The sequence below is a fragment of the Parasteatoda tepidariorum genome, chromosome 3, assembly GCF_982258835.1.
Source record: "Parasteatoda tepidariorum strain Cologne lab strain chromosome 3, Ptep-v5.0, whole genome shotgun sequence".
NCBI lineage: Eukaryota > Metazoa > Arthropoda > Arachnida > Araneae > Theridiidae > Parasteatoda > Parasteatoda tepidariorum.
The window spans coordinates 108492339-108512941 of NC_141757.1; the positions used below are offsets into that span (position 1 = coordinate 108492339).

At 24.8% G+C, this 20603-nt stretch overlaps 1 protein-coding gene across 2 annotated transcripts; it reads left to right on the forward strand.

Annotated features, from left to right (window-relative positions):
• The first annotated feature begins 1042 nt into the window (after nt 1-1042).
• LOC107438321 (ribonuclease Oy) lies at nt 1043-20354 on the forward strand. 2 transcript variants are annotated; one of them, XM_087159907.1, is made up of 11 exons: nt 1043-1250; nt 3727-3814; nt 8626-8672; nt 9677-9746; nt 10507-10574; nt 12249-12362; nt 12898-12946; nt 14008-14079; nt 14157-14320; nt 18752-18841; nt 19869-20354. In XM_087159907.1, coding segments are annotated over exons 1-11 (783 nt in total). In that variant the 5' UTR covers nt 1043-1248; the 3' UTR covers nt 19888-20354. The 2 variants fall into 2 exon arrangements, with proteins under 2 accessions (XP_087016033.1, XP_042901396.2); XM_043045462.3 differs by having other exon boundaries at nt 1090-1558.
• Nucleotides 20355-20603: the final 249 nt, after the last annotated feature.

Below are 20603 nucleotides of genomic sequence, written 5' to 3' on the forward strand. Positions count from 1 at the left end.
TAACATAAACAACAACAATAGTAAAAGACAGAGCGCCGCATTAAAGCGACCGTATTAATTAGCTCGTACATATCAACTGATTACGTGGGTGGAAGCGTTAGGAACTTCTTTGCGCATGCGCGCGTCTTATATATTCTTTAATTTCTCCACATATAGAATAGTAAATGTAGTAGACAAAAGTAATAATTAAAATGAAGTTAGTTTCTAGTGAAGGTGAATTTAGTTCATTCAAATTGCAAAATTCAAATTTTTAGATCTAAATTGAATTTACATAGCAAGCAACCATATTTGTTTAAACAATGGATTAAATGTCAACATATTTTTTTAAAGTGGCGGAATTTAATTAGCTTCAAAACGGTGTAACTATCCTTAAAAAAATTGTAAAAAAAGAAAAAGAAACATTTGTCTTTGTAATTGAAAGAAAAAAAAGTAATAAAAATAAAACTCTTAACATTAAAATTTTTAAAACAAGTTATCAAATTAATTAAATTAAATTTTTTTTAACAAACTTTATTTTATTTATAGAAAAATTTCAGATTTATTTTTTAATGAATAATTACTTTAAATGAATAATTAAATTAAATGAATTACTTTTATATGACTATATAGTAAAATTTTATAAATTTAAATATTTGGGTTATTATTAAATCCCAAAATAATTAAATCAAAATAATAAACAATTCAAGATATAATTAGAAAAAGTGCATGTTAAATAAAATGATAAAACATTTGTGTAAATAAAGCCGCTTTAGAGTTAAAAAGAAATATTTCTAAAATTTTTCTAAGAAGCGAGAAAAAGAATACGAGAACGAGAAAAAGAAAAATAAGAGTTGTCGAGCGAGTTTCTTCAGATATCTTTTGGAAGGCACTCGCGGGTTGCAAGAGACAGTGGTCAGTCAATTAGTTTCGAGTTACTTAACACCCCTTACCCACCAAAAAAGTAGGGGAGACAGTGAAACGGGTTTTCAATTTGACAGCTTTGAATTATTACCCTCGCGGAGGGAGGCTGGAGGTGCACTATATTTTTGTTTCCACACTTACTGTAGGCTAGAACGGGAAAGAGCGGGCCTCTATATTTTGGTGGCCAAGAGTCCGAAAATAGCAATTGCTAACATCCGTGCAAACAGTTTATTCAGTTTTTAATTTATTATGCAGAAAAAGCCCTTAAGATTTTCAGTAGAGCAGTTTCAGTTGAATACATTTAAAAAGTTCCAGTAAAACCACGGAATCCATGGTCATGACTCACGAATGTAAATTGATACTCGTCAATCTGACGATGTCATCATAGATTCCAAGATAAAGACGCGATAAATCTTAACTTTATTATTTTTGTTTATAATCATATGTTTATTTCTCACACCAGGAGCGCATTTATTATCCAGGCGTTTTTGTTTTCTTCCATATTATAAAAAATATATACATTTCATATATTGTAGCATATTTATTTTGTACCTTTTTTCGCTACCAACTATTTTTTTATGCATATTTTGCTCTGAATTTGTTGTGATAATCCTATGATGCTCAAGCTTCTTTTTAGCTGTGTTGTGATTAATGTCTGGTTTGTAAATTGATATTATTTTCATAACATCGACTTTAGTGGTTTTAAAACTGATTTTTAAGTAATTCAGTTAAATGAATTTTTTTATAACTATTGCCTTTCATTGATAGATTTGCCTTTCATATATAGATTTTTGATCGTTGGAAAAATTTTTGGGCACTGAACTTTATTTTTTAATTTTTTGGTAAAAAAATACTGCCTCGAAATACTTGAAAAATTGTGATAGCACATTTTTAAATCAAAGTTATTAAAAAATTATTACTATAAACCTTCTCTATTAATGATTACTGAAATTCACAGGGAATAATAACAGCTTTGGGAACTAACTTTTAATTGTAACTTTTTTACTCCTATGGAATAAAAAAGTTTTTCTGACAGTTTTGGGCTAATTTTCCCACTCTTGCATCTTGCCTGAGCAATTCCTTTTTGTTGTATACTTTTATAATATTAAATACTTTGTTGTCTAATATTTTGTTAAATAATTATTTTTTTTGTTCTAAGAATGCATAACTTTTAACGAATTATTGGATAAGAATATAAATTGATGAGTATATTCAAAAATATGAACTAATTCCAAATGTGTATGAAGCAAACACGTGAAAGCTTCTTGATGTTTAGAACCTTAAAAGTTTCTTTAATTTCTCCTTCTATCAATCTTACATCTTAATTTTAGAAACAGACCACTGCAATGTCTTCACATGACAACCCATTTGTAAAAGTTTTTTTTTGATGAATTGAATACAAAAAAAGTTTTTATTCTTCTTGTAACACCATAGTATGAAATCAGACATCAAATCAGGAGTAGCATGTAGACACTTTATTTTATCTAAACACCACTTTTATACCGATAGAAGAGGTCAGTCAAAAGTCTAATGGGTAGATACAATAATTTAGATAATCATTAGGCAACAGTGAATATTGTCATTTGTTATAGTTTTTAAATTAAATGCAAATTACATATTAAAGCTTGTGCAAAAAAATTAAAGCGTTTACATTGTATCTTGGTGTTATATTTTATGTTATGATATTTTTAGCCACTGTTGGAAAAAGAAAAAAAAACAGTTTTTTCTTTCAAAAACCAAAAAGCTTTTTTAGTTTAAACCAGGTTTTTTGGATTTTTATTAAAAAAAATAATATGTCAAATGTTTTTTAAAGCCCTTAATTGAAAACCCATTCCATAGTTTTTCATGGTATTTAACTTTTCAAATTAACTATTAATTAATGTTTTCAATAACAATTAAAATTATGCATTTTTGTTCCTTAAATATGCTAACATATTAATAATAATAAAAAAAAAGAACTGAACGCTTTAAATATGTTTTCATATTATTTTAGAACTCCACTTTACATGCAAATAAACACTAATCATTCAAATTTCTATTTCAGCAATATTTAAGAGCGATTTCTCAATGTGCTTGTCTGTAATAGAAAAAGGCTATATCAGTATTATTTATTTAATATCATTATTTAGATGCATACAATTCATAATATTAGTATTAATTGAGTTTTATGAAATATAAATTTCTTTTAACCATTTTAAAGACTTGTCAGACAAGAAACATCTGACAAATCTTGAAAATGGCCGTCTATTTTTGAGCACTTGAAACAGGTTAATTGTTATTTCTTATTTGTATATTTTTGAAGCAAATGAAAGTTTTAACCAAGTAATAACTTCTGATAATTACAAGCTGCAAGTGTAGCAAAATATAAACAACTCTCACTTGTTATGTTATCATTCATTTTAATGATAAATAATATTTCTTTTCTGACTAAATTTGCAAAAAGAGAATTAAGAAATTATGTAGATACATATCACTACATAATGAATCAAAAATTGTTTACTGCTCTAAAGATCATTAATATTTAATGAATTTCATAATCATGTTAACAGTCTTATAGACATAAATTGCGACCATTTGGATTACTTTCTACTTTAAGGGTGTAAACTTTCTTCTTTATGAAAATTTTCAGGTCAAGTAGTTTAAATAGAACCAAACTTTAAAGAGTAATGTAGCTATTAGTTAGTTATGTTGGTGCATACATATCTGTAACTGGTAAATTTTGTCTTTCAAATTCGAATGTGCTTATTCTCTGAAGAAAAAAAAGAAACTATTGTAAGTTTTTTTTAAATTTTGATTGAAATTTATAATATCTTTTCTGAATTCTAGGCTGTTTGTAGCAGTTGAAGGATTTGACTATTATGTGTTTGCACAACAATGGCCACCAGCTGCATGCCTCAATGTACCTGGGGGAAAAGTAAAAGAACCTTTATTGATCTTAAATTTTTCTTCTATAATTCTAGTTTTGCTAATTTTTAACTTTTAATAATTGTCTTGCTTTAATAACACAAATATGTAGCAGCTTAGGTGCTACTGACATGTATAATACCTAGGGTATACTGGACATGTAAAAGCTAAATAAGTATTTTTGTAATAATACCAAGAAATAATTATCTATGTCTGACATGTGACTTTCAGTTTTGATATACCCCCTCTTGCTTTTAATGTCTCTCATTCTTTCATATGGCAGATATTGTTTGCTTGTTTTTTAAATTTGTTATTCTACTTTATAATTCACTCTTATAATATTATCCTTTAACTGTCTTAGGCAAATATGCAGGAATGAAAATTTCTCTTCCTATCTGTGCTTATCAATTGAATAAAAAATAGATTAAGACTGGTTCACTGAGTGGAAAACTACTGGATTTAAAATTCTAAACTGAGTGTGGAATTTTGGGAGGTTAATAGTTTTAACTACACTTTAATGTTTCATATGTTGCAGGTTCAATCTGTAACATATCATATGCAATCTGTTTTTTAAAATAAAATGTCTTGTCATCATGTAAATTTTCATTTTATTATTTATTTACTTAATTTGTAATTTTGGTTACGCTTTTAAAAAATTCAATGCTAATTAAACAGTTTTAAAAATTAACGAAACAAAAAATTTTATGCTTAAATAAAAAGTTATATAAGTTATGCTAAAGTTTTATAAATAGTTGAAACTTTTCAAGTCAAAAGTTTTGAAATTTTTCTTAAGTATACTTATTAAAATCACATTAGTTCTGAGGACATTTGATTTTATAAAAGGATTGATTTTATAAAATAATATACATCTACACTTATGGGGAACAAAAGGTTTAAAAGTTAAACTTTTAAAGCTGAATTAAATGCTACATTTATATTTCACTTTAGTTGGTACACTTTATATTCTGACACTTATATTCTATTTACACTTTATATTCTGACTAAATATGAGCTTCATTTTTTAATTTGCTGAAAAGTCTAAAAATATTTGCTTCTTGTTATTTGATTAGCAGAATTTTCAATTAAACGTTTAAAATCATTTGAGAGTTTCTAAAAGGTTTTGTAATTTTCAATATTACATTGGGTGTCAAAGATAAATTTAAATACTTGATGCTCAAATCTTTCCTCTTAGGCCTGTTGCTAGTTAACAAATTATGCTTAAAATTAATATAAAAGTGTTAACTCAGCCTTTATTCATCATTGAATCATAATATAATATGACCACAAACTGGTTTAAAACTGTTCACACACACTCTAACCCACTTTTTTTATTTGATCAAATAACTAACAAAACATATATGGTTTATCGTATGAAATGCGTAAGGTACCTAATCAATCAATTCTTCAGTTAATTTAATATATCCTTTCTGATGTGACAGCTTCATTTTACCTTAACTATAAGAGTTAACCCTTTGCCAGTGTCGCCTGCATCCAGTTCGGGCAACTACTTAGTGCAGTATTTGTGGTGTCTGAACTGACTTGGGCAGAAGGAAAATTAACGTTTATGTTGTGAAGCTTGAGCTGCGTTCGTTTCTACTTTCAGATACTTAATTCACTATTTTCCTGGTGGCATTAGTGGTCCTAGTTTTTCACAGATTACGACTTCAGTCGAGGGAGGGAAATGTGGGTGGGGGTTTGGGGATATACCATACTGTATAAGATTTGTAAAATTTATGTATTGAAAATCATATTGATCTGTTTTTATATTATATTATACTATATATTTAGCTTTAAAATTTTGTTTAATTTTCTCTAATTGAATAAGATGTGTGTGTAATCCATTATTTTTTTTATGTGTATGTAAAAATTATAATACAGTAGTTATTGAATTAAAAATTTTATTTTTGCAATAAAAAACCATTTTCTAACTTGATAATAATATAAAGAACAAAATTAAACAGTCAAAAAAATTTTCCATTTTTTGGTCCATTTTTCTGAAATATGTCACTATTAAGGGGTTAATCAATAAATTATTATAATTGATATTGTATGATGATGGGCATTTAATAACTTTATTGATAAGCAGATTTCATTTGGACTTGTTTGCTTTCTCCACTTTGTTTCATTCTTTTTTTTAATTATGATCTTTCATTTCACCAAGAAGTGGAATCTACTGTTGAAGTGTTTTTCCTTTTTTTCATAAACTGGAATCTGTTATCTACTATATAAAACATATCTTTCAAAACTTAAGAAAGTAAATTCCGACAAGAAAAAGGTTTCTGATGTCAAAAACTGGTTTTTGACATAACAGAGTTTTATTGGTAAAAAGCATCTTATTTTTAAAACCTTAATTTTTTCTTATGTTATGGTGCAGTAAATAATAAATTTTAACAAAATTTTCTTACTAATCAACTATTAATTTTTCGTTTAATATACATATTTATATAATTATTTTAATATGCTATAAAATATAAATTATTAAAGATTTATCAAAAAATTCTTGGCCAAGATAAATGGTAACCCTTTTCTCTCCTAACATAAATGAAATACTAAAATCAAAATTTTTAGAGTAATGCATGAAATGCTTTGTTATTTAAAATTAATAATGAAATATGTATGATTAAATAGGACCTATAAATGTAGACAAATATTACAAGCATCATATTTATTTCAATTAAGACATAGGAAATTCTGGTATAACCATAACAAAAAAATATATTATATTTTATCAATAATCTAGAATCATTTTTTGTTAAATGTCCTTTATGAGATTTTTTTTAAATTTAATGCTTTAAAATTTACACTACATTTTTTACTTACATTTTAATTGATTGAAATAAAATTAAAAAATCTGGGTTTTTGACATGATGGTAAAAACTATCCAACTTGCCATTCCTAATTTTATAATCCAGTGGTTTTATCATTGATGATCACTGAAATTATAAATTATGAGCTTAGTCAGAAATCTATTAAAAATGTTAATTAAAAGAAATTTGTTCTGTAGCATATTAATGCTTCATCAGAATCCTTGATTCAAATATTTAAAGTTTCTTCTTAGGAATCTTCTTTTTTTTTGTAAAAGAGGTGGCCTTACATGTTGCAATTATAAATCCTAGAAATTAATCTTCAATTGTAAAAGGAATAAATAAGAAATTGCTGAAATTTTATTATTTTGTTAAAGTTAACAAAGTAATAAAATTTCAGCAACAGAGTACTCTGTTAAAGTTTTTTATCAATGATTTATTAAAAATTTATAAAAAATTTTGAATGTTATGAAAATTATGATTAAAATCTTTTTGTTTAGTATTTTTCAGATTAGTTTAAGAACAGGTATGGTTTCTGTTGACTAAGTTTAATATCTATTTGAAATAATCTAGCTTTCTGACATATTTGAATTCAAATTTTTGTTATTGGTTTACTATCAGTTTTAAAATTCACTGGCTTTCAAATTTTTTCTTCATAATTGGTATTGATAAATTATACCTTATAAGCATATGATTATATTATTTCTTTGCAAACATTTCAAATCGATATTCTTTGCAAATATTTCTGATGTATTATAATCAAAAATTTGAGAAATTTTTTGTAATTTTAATTTTTATTACTTTTTAGTTTAAAATCATGCTTGCTCTGAGACTGGCTTAAGGCATAGTTTATTATTTCATGATAAAAACTATCAGTGCTTTTTAGCTATTAGTTAATAACCTAAATTATAATTAGAATCTTTTCTTTTCAGAAGTATGTTATTGTTATAAATTTTAAATGTATCTCTATGCATGTATTTGTCTTCTGTGGCACCAAAATCATGGGCATTTCTCTATTTATATTGGAAACACTTAGATCTAAATGTATTTAATCTACTGTGTTTTTTTAAGTATATGTAAATAAACCACATAGTAATAACTACTGATTTTTAATTAGAAACTCCCTTCCACCCAGAAAATGAATTTTTCTTAAATTTTCTCCTCAGGAGGTACATTTAATTAATCACAAAAAAATTAAGTGCAAATATGATAGCAATAAGTGGGATAAAAATAATAAAATTTCTTTAGCCATTTCAGCACAGTATTGGATCTAGTGCGGATTTAGTCAATCAAGATTTAAATGTACAAAGATGGATTCAAATAGACGTGTGAAACATTTACGAATCAAATAGATTTGTGTAGTATTAATTTTGTTTTCTAATTTAAACTTTATGACAAGACAGCTTTAGCTTTTTTTTTTTTTTTTTTTTTTTTTTTTGTAAATTTATGTCACTAAAAACATTTTCTGACTTTAAAGCATGATTGTAAGAATCAAATAGATTTGTATAAGATTAATTTTGTTGTCTAATTTAAACTTTATGACAAGACAGCTTTTTTTGTAGGTTGATATGTCACTTAAAACATTTTCTGATTGAAAAAAAAATTTAAATATTAAAATTTTTTAGAAATAGGAGTTAGTAAAGGTCTGGCATTATGTAAATTTTAATGTTTTTTTTTGGGGGGGGGGGAATGAATTCACACTTTGAATATAGGTTTTAATCTTTCATTTTACTTCCCATAGTTATTAAGACTTTACAGTATTTTGTGGGGGGAAATTATGATCCCAGTATAGTTGCTATTCAAGTTTGTTTTTTTAGTTTTTTTATTAGCAATTATAAAAATGGCAGCCATATAGTGAGTAGCAGCTGATTCAATAGAGTGACCCAGCTATTTGTCAAAAATGCCTAATTACTGGTATTGTTTATTTACAATATTAAGGCTTCCCATAACATAAATGTTTTAGCATTTGTAAACTTGAAATTATTTCTAAATTAATTTTGCTTTTCTTTTGATTCAGTGCTCAATTTCTGAAGTAGTGTCAACTTGGAGCATACATGGCTTGTGGTATGCTATTACTTAGTTTTTGCTCATTACTTAGTATTTGTCAATCATTTATAAGATGCATTTTTACTTAATTCTAATTAAGGAATTTTCTCTAAATAAGGAACTTTTTTTTTGATAATAAATTTTTATATTTTGATATAATGTGCAAAACTTAAAATTCAACTTTCATGATGCATAGAGTTTCATCACCATTTTTAATTAATAAATTTGGTTCCCTTCAATCTCAGACTGTAGTTGTCCATGTATGCACTTACATGCATCCACCACATTACTCTATGGAATAATAATGGGAATAATAAACTCTGGGAATAAATAATGGTTCTTCCACTCATCAAGGTAAAATAACAATAATGATAACATACAAATATGTTTTCACTTCTTTGTTCATTAAAGTTACAATAAACAATTACTTTTTTTTTTGTTGGTTACTTTCTTCTTTTGCAATCTAAAAAAAAAAAACAAAAAAAAAACGATTGTCTTAGAATGAAAATGAATGATTATTTGACCTTATATTACCTTTTAAAAACATTGTAAAGTCTTTTTCTAGAACAACAATCATTGTGCAATCAATTAAAAGAAAATACTAATCATGAATTTTTTTGTTATGAAAGTAAATTCCTGTTTGAATGTTTTTTAATATGAATAGAATGTTTTAGTAGATAAAAAAAAGTGTGAAAGATGAAACTTTTATTAACTTATATTATTTAACAAAATGGTTACATTCTGTATACATATGATGGATTATTTGTTCTAGAAGTGTCATCTCACTATTTTTCTTCATAATAAAGAAACTATACAAAAAATTATACTTTTAATACATTTATCATTAAAGAATGGATATAGATGATTTCAACAGTTTATGATTTGAAATTTCACTTTCTGCAAAATAGTGTTTTCATACATGCATGTCACAATCTTAGGTCACATTTGCAGTCTTGTTTCATATACATTTATGGTTATTATACATATTTTTATATATTATGAATTCAAATTAAAAATTTTAGGCCCACAAACCATAAAGGATATCCAAGCTTTTGCAATGGTTCTTGGCCTTTTAAACCTCAACTTTTAAAGGTAAAGCTGAAATAATCAGTTTATTATTTTGTGCATTCAATTAGTAAGGTTCTTTTCATTTATGATTGATTTGTTTATTGGTTTAACATAAAATGTTTTATATTTTATTATTTCTTAAAATAAACGTGTTTAATGATATTCAAATTCATCTAAGAAAATAGACTTTAATCTAAATGCGCTTTTTTGTTGTTGCAATGTTGAATTCTAAGGGGAGAAAAATTATTCTCACAATTGTATATACAGTAGGTCTTTACAAAGTAAGCCTTGAAGCTTTGCATTATATAGATCATTTCATTAAATTTGTCTACTAAGCACAGCAATATATTTGTGGAACAGATCAATACTATGCTTTAAAATAATTTTTAAATGCAAATAGTTTAAAATATGAGAATTTCCATACAATTACTCATTATTTGCATTACAAAATTTATCAATTATGGTTTGCTTTACAGACTGTAAAGTTAATGTGGTTTACAAGTAACTGTGTTAGATCTTTTGCTTAGTTATATTATAAATAAAAACTTTTAAATAAAAAAACTACCATCTAAGCATTTGATTCTGCCATCAAAAAAATACTTAGTAATAATGCCTGTCAAAAAGAATAATTCTTATGAGCTTAGAGGCCATTCTTGGAACCTTTTCTCAAAATGGAGTTTAAGCATTAGGGAAATAAAGTTTTAAAGGAAAAAAATTTTTTTGTGGTTCTTGAATCACGACTTGCACTGTGCTCACTATGTATTTATTTTTATGTGAATTTCAGGATCTTATTGTGCAGTTAGAAGCAAAATGGCCAAACATATATGCTCATTCTTCAGAAATTTCGTTCTGGTAAATAGCTTTTTATTATTCTGCAATTATGTGCTGTTATATTTTTTTTAGTTATTCTAATTTAACATAATTTTTAATGTTGTATTTTTTACTCATTGTATTGTTATTTACATATTGCAAATTTAAAGAAAAGCAGAAAAATTATAAATAAAAATATAATGGCAGTTAAAAATTATTAATTTATTTAAAATTTTGTTTCCATAGAAGTATTTTTATCTTGTAACTTGGTCTCTATATACAAATATTACCAGTTACAAAATTTTTTTTTAGATATAAGTGGAAAAAATGCAATGTCAATAATCACATAAAAGCAGAATGCAAAAGTATTTAGTTCACTTTTTTTTTAAATAAAAAAAACATAGTTTTTTAATCTGTGTTTTTATTTTTTAGATTAATTAGATTTTAAATGAAGATTGAAATTGTTCTCAATTTTACTTAGTATCAAGAATAGGCAGATCACTTATAACACTCATCAGTTCTTTTCAATTCACACTTTTCCTAATAAAGATAAGAGCAAATGATCAGGGGGAAAAAGAAGTTTACTTGATATTACTTGTGCCCAGAAAACAATTTTCTTTATTTATTTACTGTACCAGGGTTGCCATTCCACAGGGAGAATAGGGAAAACCTGGAAAATACAGGGAATTTAAAAATCACTTAAAATAACAGGGAAAATGCAGGGAATTTTGAATTTTTCCTTACTAACTAGGAAAAATAGGCAATTTTTGTTTTTTAAAAACTGCAAACCTCTTAAAGCATAATCTATGAGATATATAAGGATGATATTTCAGCTATATTTAATTTATTAAAGCATTATTTCTTTTATGTTGAGCTGTTCTTTACTTCTCTAAGTGTTTCCAGCAACTGAAACTAGCATCCGTATCCTAGTATAGCACATAAGAGCACAGTGAATCTGTGTTTCCTCATAATATATTGTGCATAATATGTGCAGGGAAAACACGGGGAATTTTTTTTACAGATAAGTGACAACTCTGTGTACATACTTATACGAAGCTAGCATTGAAAATTATTTAAGTGTTTCTCCTGAAGGAAATTTCAAAACAAAGCATAAATTTTTCAATTATCGCTTGCCTTTTTATTACAAAGGCTTGTAACACAGATGAACAAATCCTATCTTAAAAGGGAAACAGCACAGCTGATTGGTATGCTTTAAGGGAAAATAAATTTGGCAAAAGAAAAAAGGACTTTGATGTTTTTTTTTTTTTTTTTTTAAAGTATTATTTTATGATTTCAAAAATGAGTAAAAACTAAACTTCTTTTTAAGTATTAAACTATTATTTCACAAGTTACGGAAAGTTATATTGTTAAATTTTGTTTATTTCTTATGCAATTTATTTTCAAAATGAAAAGACTCATAATTGCAGAGAAAATAATAAACACCCTATTTTCAACAAGAAAAATAAAATGTATCTTCAAAAAATATAGTTTGCTTTCAATAATTGCTCGCTTTGCTTGCAAACAATAAAGAAAGTGAATTTTTCGCTGTGGTCCCTTACAAGTTTTGGATAGTTTTTATTTTATATTTATAGTTTATTTGTCTCTTTTTCCCGTTGTTTAAAATGACTTCTTTTTTCCATAGTTTATAATGACTATTTATTTTTAAAATGTTTCGCATCTTTTTTAGAATATTACAATTACGATGTTTAATTACAGGAAACATGAGTGGCAAAAACATGGTACTTGTGCAGCTACTGAAACTGATATGAACACTGAGCACAAATACTTCAAAAATAGTCTTCAACTTCACGATCAGTTTGATATTTATCAGTATGTTTTGTCATTTTTATCTCTTTTTAATGTTAAAACTTAACATTTAGCAATTAATCATTTTTACCAGTTCATTATACTTTGTTTAAGGACTAAAAAGGATAATAAATAATATGAAATAACATAACATTCCTTACCAAAAGAATAGAAGGGGGAAAAAAAGCTATATAAAGGTTACAACTTTAAAACTATTATTTTAGCAACATATGCTGCAAATGATTTTACCAACTATTAAGCAAGTGGCCAAATATTATACAAGTTGAGTTTTAAGTAGATTTGACCAATCATTGTACAAATGCATATATTTAGTAGCATCATTTGAGAGTGTCGTAGAATATTTTCTTTTAAGATTCTTAATAAAAGAAATAATGTTTTTCTTTGTGAATTTATGATTTATTTTCTAAAAATAAAAAAAACACAACTGAATTTTAATTTTGAACATACACTCTAAAGATATGCTACAAAGCACTGACCATTTTCTGTGGTCAACAAAAAATCCAAGCAATCTTCCTTCATCAATATAACTATCTTTTAGGTTTATAAAGGGAGCTGGAATAGAGCCTAGTAAGGACCAGCCCTATTCGGTAAGAAATATAAATTTATGATGATAAAAAGAAGTTGAGCAATTAAAAAGTACACTTTTTAAGTATTTATTTGCACATTTTTTAAAGTACTTATATTATTTAAAATGCTCAAGTAATTAAGTGCTCTAAAAAATTTTTTGCGGCTACAACATGATCAATTAAAACCATATTAATTAAGTTTTTAAATTGCATTTTAGAATTTTCATGTAAGAAAAATATCTAACTATTAAACAATTTTATTTATTTTAGTAATGAATTGAATTAACTATTCAAAATTGCATTTTCAAAACTAATTTTCCATTATTTATTGCAAGATGTTTTGATAATTAATATAATTTTAACATAGCATGACATGTTTACATAGTTTTTCCTTCATAAAAATAGACATCAGACTTCAAACTGCATCACTTTGTTTTATCAATTCAATGTTTTCAAATAAATAGTGTTTATTAGGAGAATATTGGATGCAATGCCATCTATTGCCAAACAGTGTAACTGATTTTAAAATCTGGTGAAAATAAAATACTGGTCCAAACGGAACAGAATGAATTCTACATTTCTATCTCCTTCCATTTTTCTTTAATTGATTTTTCGATTTAGCAGTCTTTTTGGAGCAGAGGATGAGTTAATTATTCATAATGATTTTATTTATTTAGTAAAAATTAATTTTTTAGTTCAGAGGTACTACAATTCTTTTATTATACTGCAACAGACCATGAAAATATATTGCTCTTTATTAAAGTCTCATTTAAAAGAAAGCTCATATAATACCTTCAATTTTTTATATGTTAAGACCACTCAAATGTATTGCTTTTTCAATTATTGCTCTTTAAAAAAAAACTCCTATAATACTTTGACTTTTTCAAATGTTTTCAATATTAAACAGTATTTTATTCATTATATTATACTCATTCAGATTAATTGTCCTTTTTTTTAAATTTTGGCTTCTGCAAGAATATATTTGACTCTCATTTAGACTACAGACCTATTTATGTCATTTATATCTTTATCAGTTTCTACATTCTTTAAATTTTGAAATGATATATTTATGTATATTTCAGTTACAGACCATTCAAGATGCCATATATTCAAACGTGAATGTTACTATAAAATTATTCTGCAAGAATCACCAAGTAAGTTGATTCCATTATTCTTATTTCTTTCCCTGTCATTCATTTTTTGTGTTTTTAAAGTGTATTATTTACTCTAGGAATACGAACATCCCATACTCACATCCATGTACATATGCTTCGACAAACAACTAGGTTTAATTGGCTGTGATGAAATAAAAGAGACCACCTGCAAAAATACATATGTGTACTACCTACCTTTTCCTGATAGAAAACCAAGCAAACGCTTTCTCTATTATTTAATGTAATTGAAACTTTTAAAAATTAATCTAATATAATCTAATTGAAACTTTTACTTAAATAATATATTTTGTTTGACTATTTTGATATTGTATACTATATTCTTTACTATATATGTACTCTTAAGTTATTATTTTGCCTATTGTTTGCATGTGGGCATGAAGACCTGCCAAATCAACAGAAATATGCGTACAGAGTATGATTATTATAAACGTATAATTGTAAACGAAATAACTCTGGCAACGTGTTAATTTAATTGCAAAAAATTTTGTCCCGAAAAAGCTTTCATATAAACTTGAACACATTTTCAAAATTACTTTTTTTGGCCTCAGTGCAATGCCTTAAATGTGTAACAGTATTTTCTACTGTTTTACACTAAACACCTATTGATTTTCTGTTTCGTTCCTTGCCCAAGAGTTTTCGTTAAGGATACCATGAGATTTAGTTTAAATTTTCTTGTTCCTACCTTGAATTTGTCAGATTCAAGTCTGATGAATAAGATGACCTTTCTTATGCTGAAAAAAATAAAATAAATTTTAAAAAAAACAGAAAAATTTGTCTTGAATCATTCTTGGATATTTTTAACTGGTACCTAGCCTGTTAAAATATCAATTTTTTGTTTTCAAATAACTTTTGTGATTATGAAAGAATAATTCCTTAAAAAGTCAAGGTTGCCATAAATCATGATTAAATCTTCAGTCAAAGTTCTGATAAAATATATTAATAATGCTTAATATAATTTGAAAACTATGTAACTAAAGTACTGAATATTTTTAACGATTCTGGTTAAAATAATTTAATTATATAATTTTTAAAAATTAATTTCATACTATACTTTCGTGATAATTTGTAAAGACAAGGGACTCTATTTGTCTGTTACATATCAAATGAATAAATAAATCTAGACCAGGAAACCTAAATAAAAGAAATCATTTATTAATAATTACTTTTTGTTGAGGAAGCTTTTCTTCATAATTTATCTAATCAAACTAATAAGCTTTAAAGGCATTTAAATAAATTTGAAACTGATTGGTTGAAATGTATTTATTAAATAGTGTGTTATTTTACGCATAATTAATGGAAGGTTATGTTTTAAAAATTTCAAATCCCCATTTAATCTCTCTCTCTTTTAAGTTTGATTTGACCATTAACTTATAATTAACTTGCATTACTCCTTCATAATTTCTCTGGATAAGACCTTCGATATCAATGAAATCAGACTTTTAAAAAATCACAGCTTTAGGGACATATTTATTTATGAATGATCCTAAATAAACTTATTTTTTTGAAATTATGAACCGATTTTTTTTATTAAAATTATTAGTTGATTTAAATCAATGATTTTTTTTTTTTAAATTAAGTGATTTAACTTTTGATTTTATCAAGGGATTTAAATTATGCCAACTCTAAGATGAATTTGTGATAAAAATTGTTTTTTTCCTTTGACCAAGCTTGATATCTAGTAAAATTAATTTTCTCTTACTGTTCCCCTCAGCACTATTTCTTTATTTAAAAAAAATGCCTAAGAACACATTGAGCTAACCTGTAAAGTCTTAAGTTTAAAGAAAATGTTTTTTATAACTCTCAATAAGGATTGTCATAATGTAGGTTGTCTGGAGTGAATGTTTATTTTCAATAATGCTCAAATAAATATGAGATCAAAATGGTTTATTTATTTGATTAATATATATATATTTTATTTATTTATTCTTCAGTGTTAAATTCAAATAAACTATTTATATTCAAATAGATTTTAAATAAAACTTTTACTGTAGTTTCACATATAGTTTTTCACTTTTATGTCCTTCCATGAACTATTTGCTATAATCTGACTATTTCCACTTCAAAAACCTGTTTATTTACTGTACATTTTAATTATCTGTTTCGAAATAATTTATTTACTCTTTGTTGACTTTTAAATTTGACTCTTTGTTGACTTTTAAATTTGACTCTTTGTTGACTTTTAAATTTTGACTTCTGGTGAAATGAGCCAAAAAGAAATAAATATATTTATGTATGTATCACAATGAACTTTTGTTTTAATTACTAGATTTTCAGTTTTAGAAAATTTAAAAAAAAAAACGATTTTTAATCATAAAATTTTGAGGACGAAATACTTTTAGATCTTCATTTCTTAATCAGATTTTGCTCAAATTTTGTATTTTGTCATATGAAATCTTATTTATATCTTATTACTATTTTAAAAAAAATTTCAGCCTTTCAAATAAAGTAAACAATTTTTTTAAAAATTTTTTTGCCTTTTTGGAGAAACAAGTTGAAAGTAGAAATTTTTTTATTTAATGCTCAAATAAATCAAATATTTACATACTATCTACTTACTATACTGTTTATTCTTCAGAACAATGTTAAATTTTATGTAATTTTAAAATTTTAGTTTTTTTCATTAGCTAACTACCGACGTTATATCATTAATTTACTTGCTAGTTTATGTTTGTTTCAATTGTGTGCTCATTTTGGTAACATTTGCAGTAATTGCTCAATTTCTTATTAATATTTTTGTTTATAGTGTCCTAAATCAAGTTTCTGTTGCCTATTTTCTACTTAATTTATACTATTGTTGCATGTTAATCTTAATTTATCAAATGAAATATTAATATTTATTGTTTCTTATGATTCTTCTTTTATGGTTCTTTTTTTTCTTTTCCTCTCTATTATCCGTTTAGTTTTTTAAACATTATATTGTTTTCTTGTTTAGATATTTTCAACTATTTATTTAACCTTTATCGACTTAATTAACAATACAGATTAAAACTAATTTACATGTAGTAAATATGTTTTTTTAATTCAGTTCTGTTTGTGTTTATCTAAGTAACTGTGATATTTAATTAAGCCAGCATTGCATTGATGTATGCAATGTTTGACCTATGCATATTTAATGAATAATCAATTAAATGTTTAATTTATACTCAAGCTAGTCAGAAATCTATGTAATAATTTATCTAATAGATGTATGGATTGTCCTCCAATATATTATGCCTTTTTGTATTTTTGCTATTTAATGTATATTTATATCTTTTTTTTACCATCTTTTCAGAATAAGTTTCCTTATGCTTATATTCTGCATCACTGCAAACTATTGTCTTATGTCAATAAGAAAATAGTTCTCTCTTCCTATCATTCAAATTTTAATTGTATCATACTTATGCCTTATGATGTTTCTATAATTTCTAGGGATGATGTATGACTTCATATTATGGCTTTTTTTTTTTCTAATTTATTAATTTGACTTCATATTTTCTCTTTTATTCATTCTATTTTCTAATTTAAGTTAAAATAATAAATGAAAAAAAGTGTCTTTTTTCAAAATAAATTATAAAATTGTATTTAAAGTTGTTATCCTTAAATTGTAGTTAGCTTTATAAATTATAGATTTTTATTTATTTATGCTAATTTCTATTTTAATCCAATCTTAGTTTAAATAAAATTGAAATTTTTAATAGGAATTATCTTTATTAATATTATTTTTGCTAAATGAATATCATATTTATAGTACTTCATTTTATTTTATACTTATTTAAAATAATTCTTTTTTAATGTTGTTTTCATTTCTTATAAATAGTTTCTAGAAACTTTTACGCCAAATTGTTTTTAGTCAACGTTAATCTCTGAGATCGTTTTGAAATGTTTTTAATTACGTTTAATATATTTTTAACATTATAAATAAAATATACTTGTATATATCACTTTCTTTGAGGAAAAATATATTTAAGTCATATGATATTAATATTAAAGAAAAAACCACCTAAAATGATTGATTTACAAAAAAAAGAAACTAAAACCTGCACCATAGTTTAAATTGTAGTCTTAAAATATAATATAATGCCAGGTATAATTATTAAAACTGTTAGCATTAGTAATTTTTTTTTATTGAATCAAAAATAATTTATCATAATGTACTTTGTCAATGTATTTTTGTTCTGTACTTTCTAAACTATTGATTAAATAAAAGTTGAACTGGTGAGGTTAAAGAGTATGCTTTCATACTATTGTGTAGTCTTGGTTTTAATATTTCTGATTAAAAAAATCTTAACTTATATTATGTATTATCAACCTTGCTTCTATTACTATACTTTTTATTTGTACCGCTTAAAATAATTTTTTACATCTCATAAGTTATACATAATAAAGTTTTATTTTTAAAATTTTGATTTATTTAATTCTGTGTTCTTATTTTTTTACTTCTAAAGTGCTCCTTAAAATCAAATTTTTTTTTTTTTTAAATTCTTTTGTTTAAATTTATTTTTCGAGGAACACACCCTTTTTTCCCCCAAAATTTTCAATGACGTTGAAAGTTTAAAAACCCTTTTAAAGTTGAGTACTATAATTTGAAAATTTTCTTTGAATTTTTATAAGATTTATTTATTATTTTATTTTAAATAATGGTGCAGTGTTACTGTTTTTTTCTAAATTTCAGAACATTTGTAATAGCTGTTATCTGTGCTATTGTAATATTTATCCTGATGAAAATGTGGCAGAAAAGAAGAAGAATGAAGATTGGCGAAAGGTACAAAGAATGAAAAAAATCTGATAAAATTTTATTAAAATTGAATTTTTTCATAAATATTTTAAAAAATGAAACATGAAAAGGTTTAAAATACCAAAAAATTAATCTATTAAAAAATAAAATTAAATTTTTACTTTTCTAAATAAATATCACTACACCATTATTCTGTTTAAAATCATATATTGTTAATTTTAATTTTTGCATTTTTTTATTATTTCGACTGATGATGCTTATATAAAGAGCACATGATATATTAAAATTGTTTAATGCATTAATTAATACCTTAACTTGAAAGTTGTAATCATAGATTTTTATATGCTTTAGAAAAATTAAGCTGTAAATTGTATCATTTTATTCAGCTGAAAGAATTGCTTTAGTTCATAACCAATTTTTTTTTTCTAAATCAATTTTTATCTTAAAAAACACCAATATCATGATTGATTCTGTTCAAACAATGTATTCAATTTTTGATAGTAATAAATTCTGTTACTTAATATTTTAATGTCACAATTTTTTTTTCAATTTTCTAGAATTATTTCATTTTTAAAATGAGTTTTCAGCAGGCTATGCTATCACCATATTAGATCTTGAAAACTAATAAAAAATCAGTATAGTATATACTGTTATTTTAATTAGGTTCCAAATAAAAAACTTGAAAACTTTACTTGTGTGACATTTAAATCAAAGTTTGGAATCACAAATACTTTCAGTATATATATATATATATATATATATATATATATATATATATATATATATATATATATATGCTGATCTTTTTAAAATCAAGTTATTTACAACATCCTGCCAAATCTTTGATTTATAAACACTTCATTAGATTCATATACAGTATGATTTTATACTTATAAAAGTGTAAATTTCAGTGTTTGTCAACACTATATTTCTCTTATACTGTAACAAAGAAAATCCTCATTTCTTTTTTACATTGGTAGCAAAGATGTAAAATATCAAGCGTGTGAGCTATCATAAGCATGAAAGTTTAAACGTGCTTGTTTACAAATTTCAGAATGAAAATTCTTTTCTGAGATGGATGACAAAAAGCTGAAACAAGCTGAGCTATAAATTGGGAGGAATTGAAAGGTTAAAAATGTATAGTTCATATCAACAAAGTGTTCTATATTATGTCTTAATTATATTTATGCAGGTTCCATAATATTAATTTTATGCATTGTTATTGTTATTCATTGAAAAATATTAGTCAAATGAAATGAGCATAAGTGAATGTTTATTTTTATTCAGCAATATTACTGTAGAACAATGTATTCTCTCATATTATGAATTATAACTTTAAAAACTCACAAGTACATGTGAAATTGGTTTTGTATAAATGTATTGGTTTGTATTAAATATGTAGCTTATATTAATTACTGTAAATGTCCATCAATGGGTTTATTACTGTTAGTCATTTATTTCTTTTAAAAAAATAGTGTATTTCTATGTTACTGTAAAATTATTTGGACTGTTGAAATAAATAAAAATTTATTTTTTTGAATTTTCTTTCTTATCTCTGTCTATTTTAGCATTCCATTTAAATTAGGAAAGGTAAACGATTGGTTTTTTTTTTTTAAATCTTTGATTCATGCACATATCTCCAATATTTTTATTTTAATGTAGTTTTTCTGTTGATAGCCAAGGTTCAAAATCAATTCTATAGACATTCAAATAGAAAATCTCCGAAGTAAGGTATCATTTTTCTACGATAAGAACTCCACAAAGTCCAAGGCCCATCTGCTACTGTGGA

What these genes read in the sequence shown, in the direction of transcription:
- LOC107438321 (XM_043045462.3), top strand. Translation starts at nt 1,515, where the DNA reads ATGATGCTCAAGCTTCTTTTTAGCTGTGTTGTGATTAATGTCTG. An exon ending in TCTTCAGAAATTTCGTTCTG is followed by an intron (nt 10,575 to 12,248) that starts GTAAATAGCTTT and finishes GTTTAATTACAG; the next exon opens with GAAACATGAGTGGCAAAAAC. An exon ending in GTAAGGACCAGCCCTATTCG is followed by an intron (nt 12,947 to 14,007) that starts GTAAGAAATATA and finishes TGTATATTTCAG; the next exon opens with TTACAGACCATTCAAGATGC.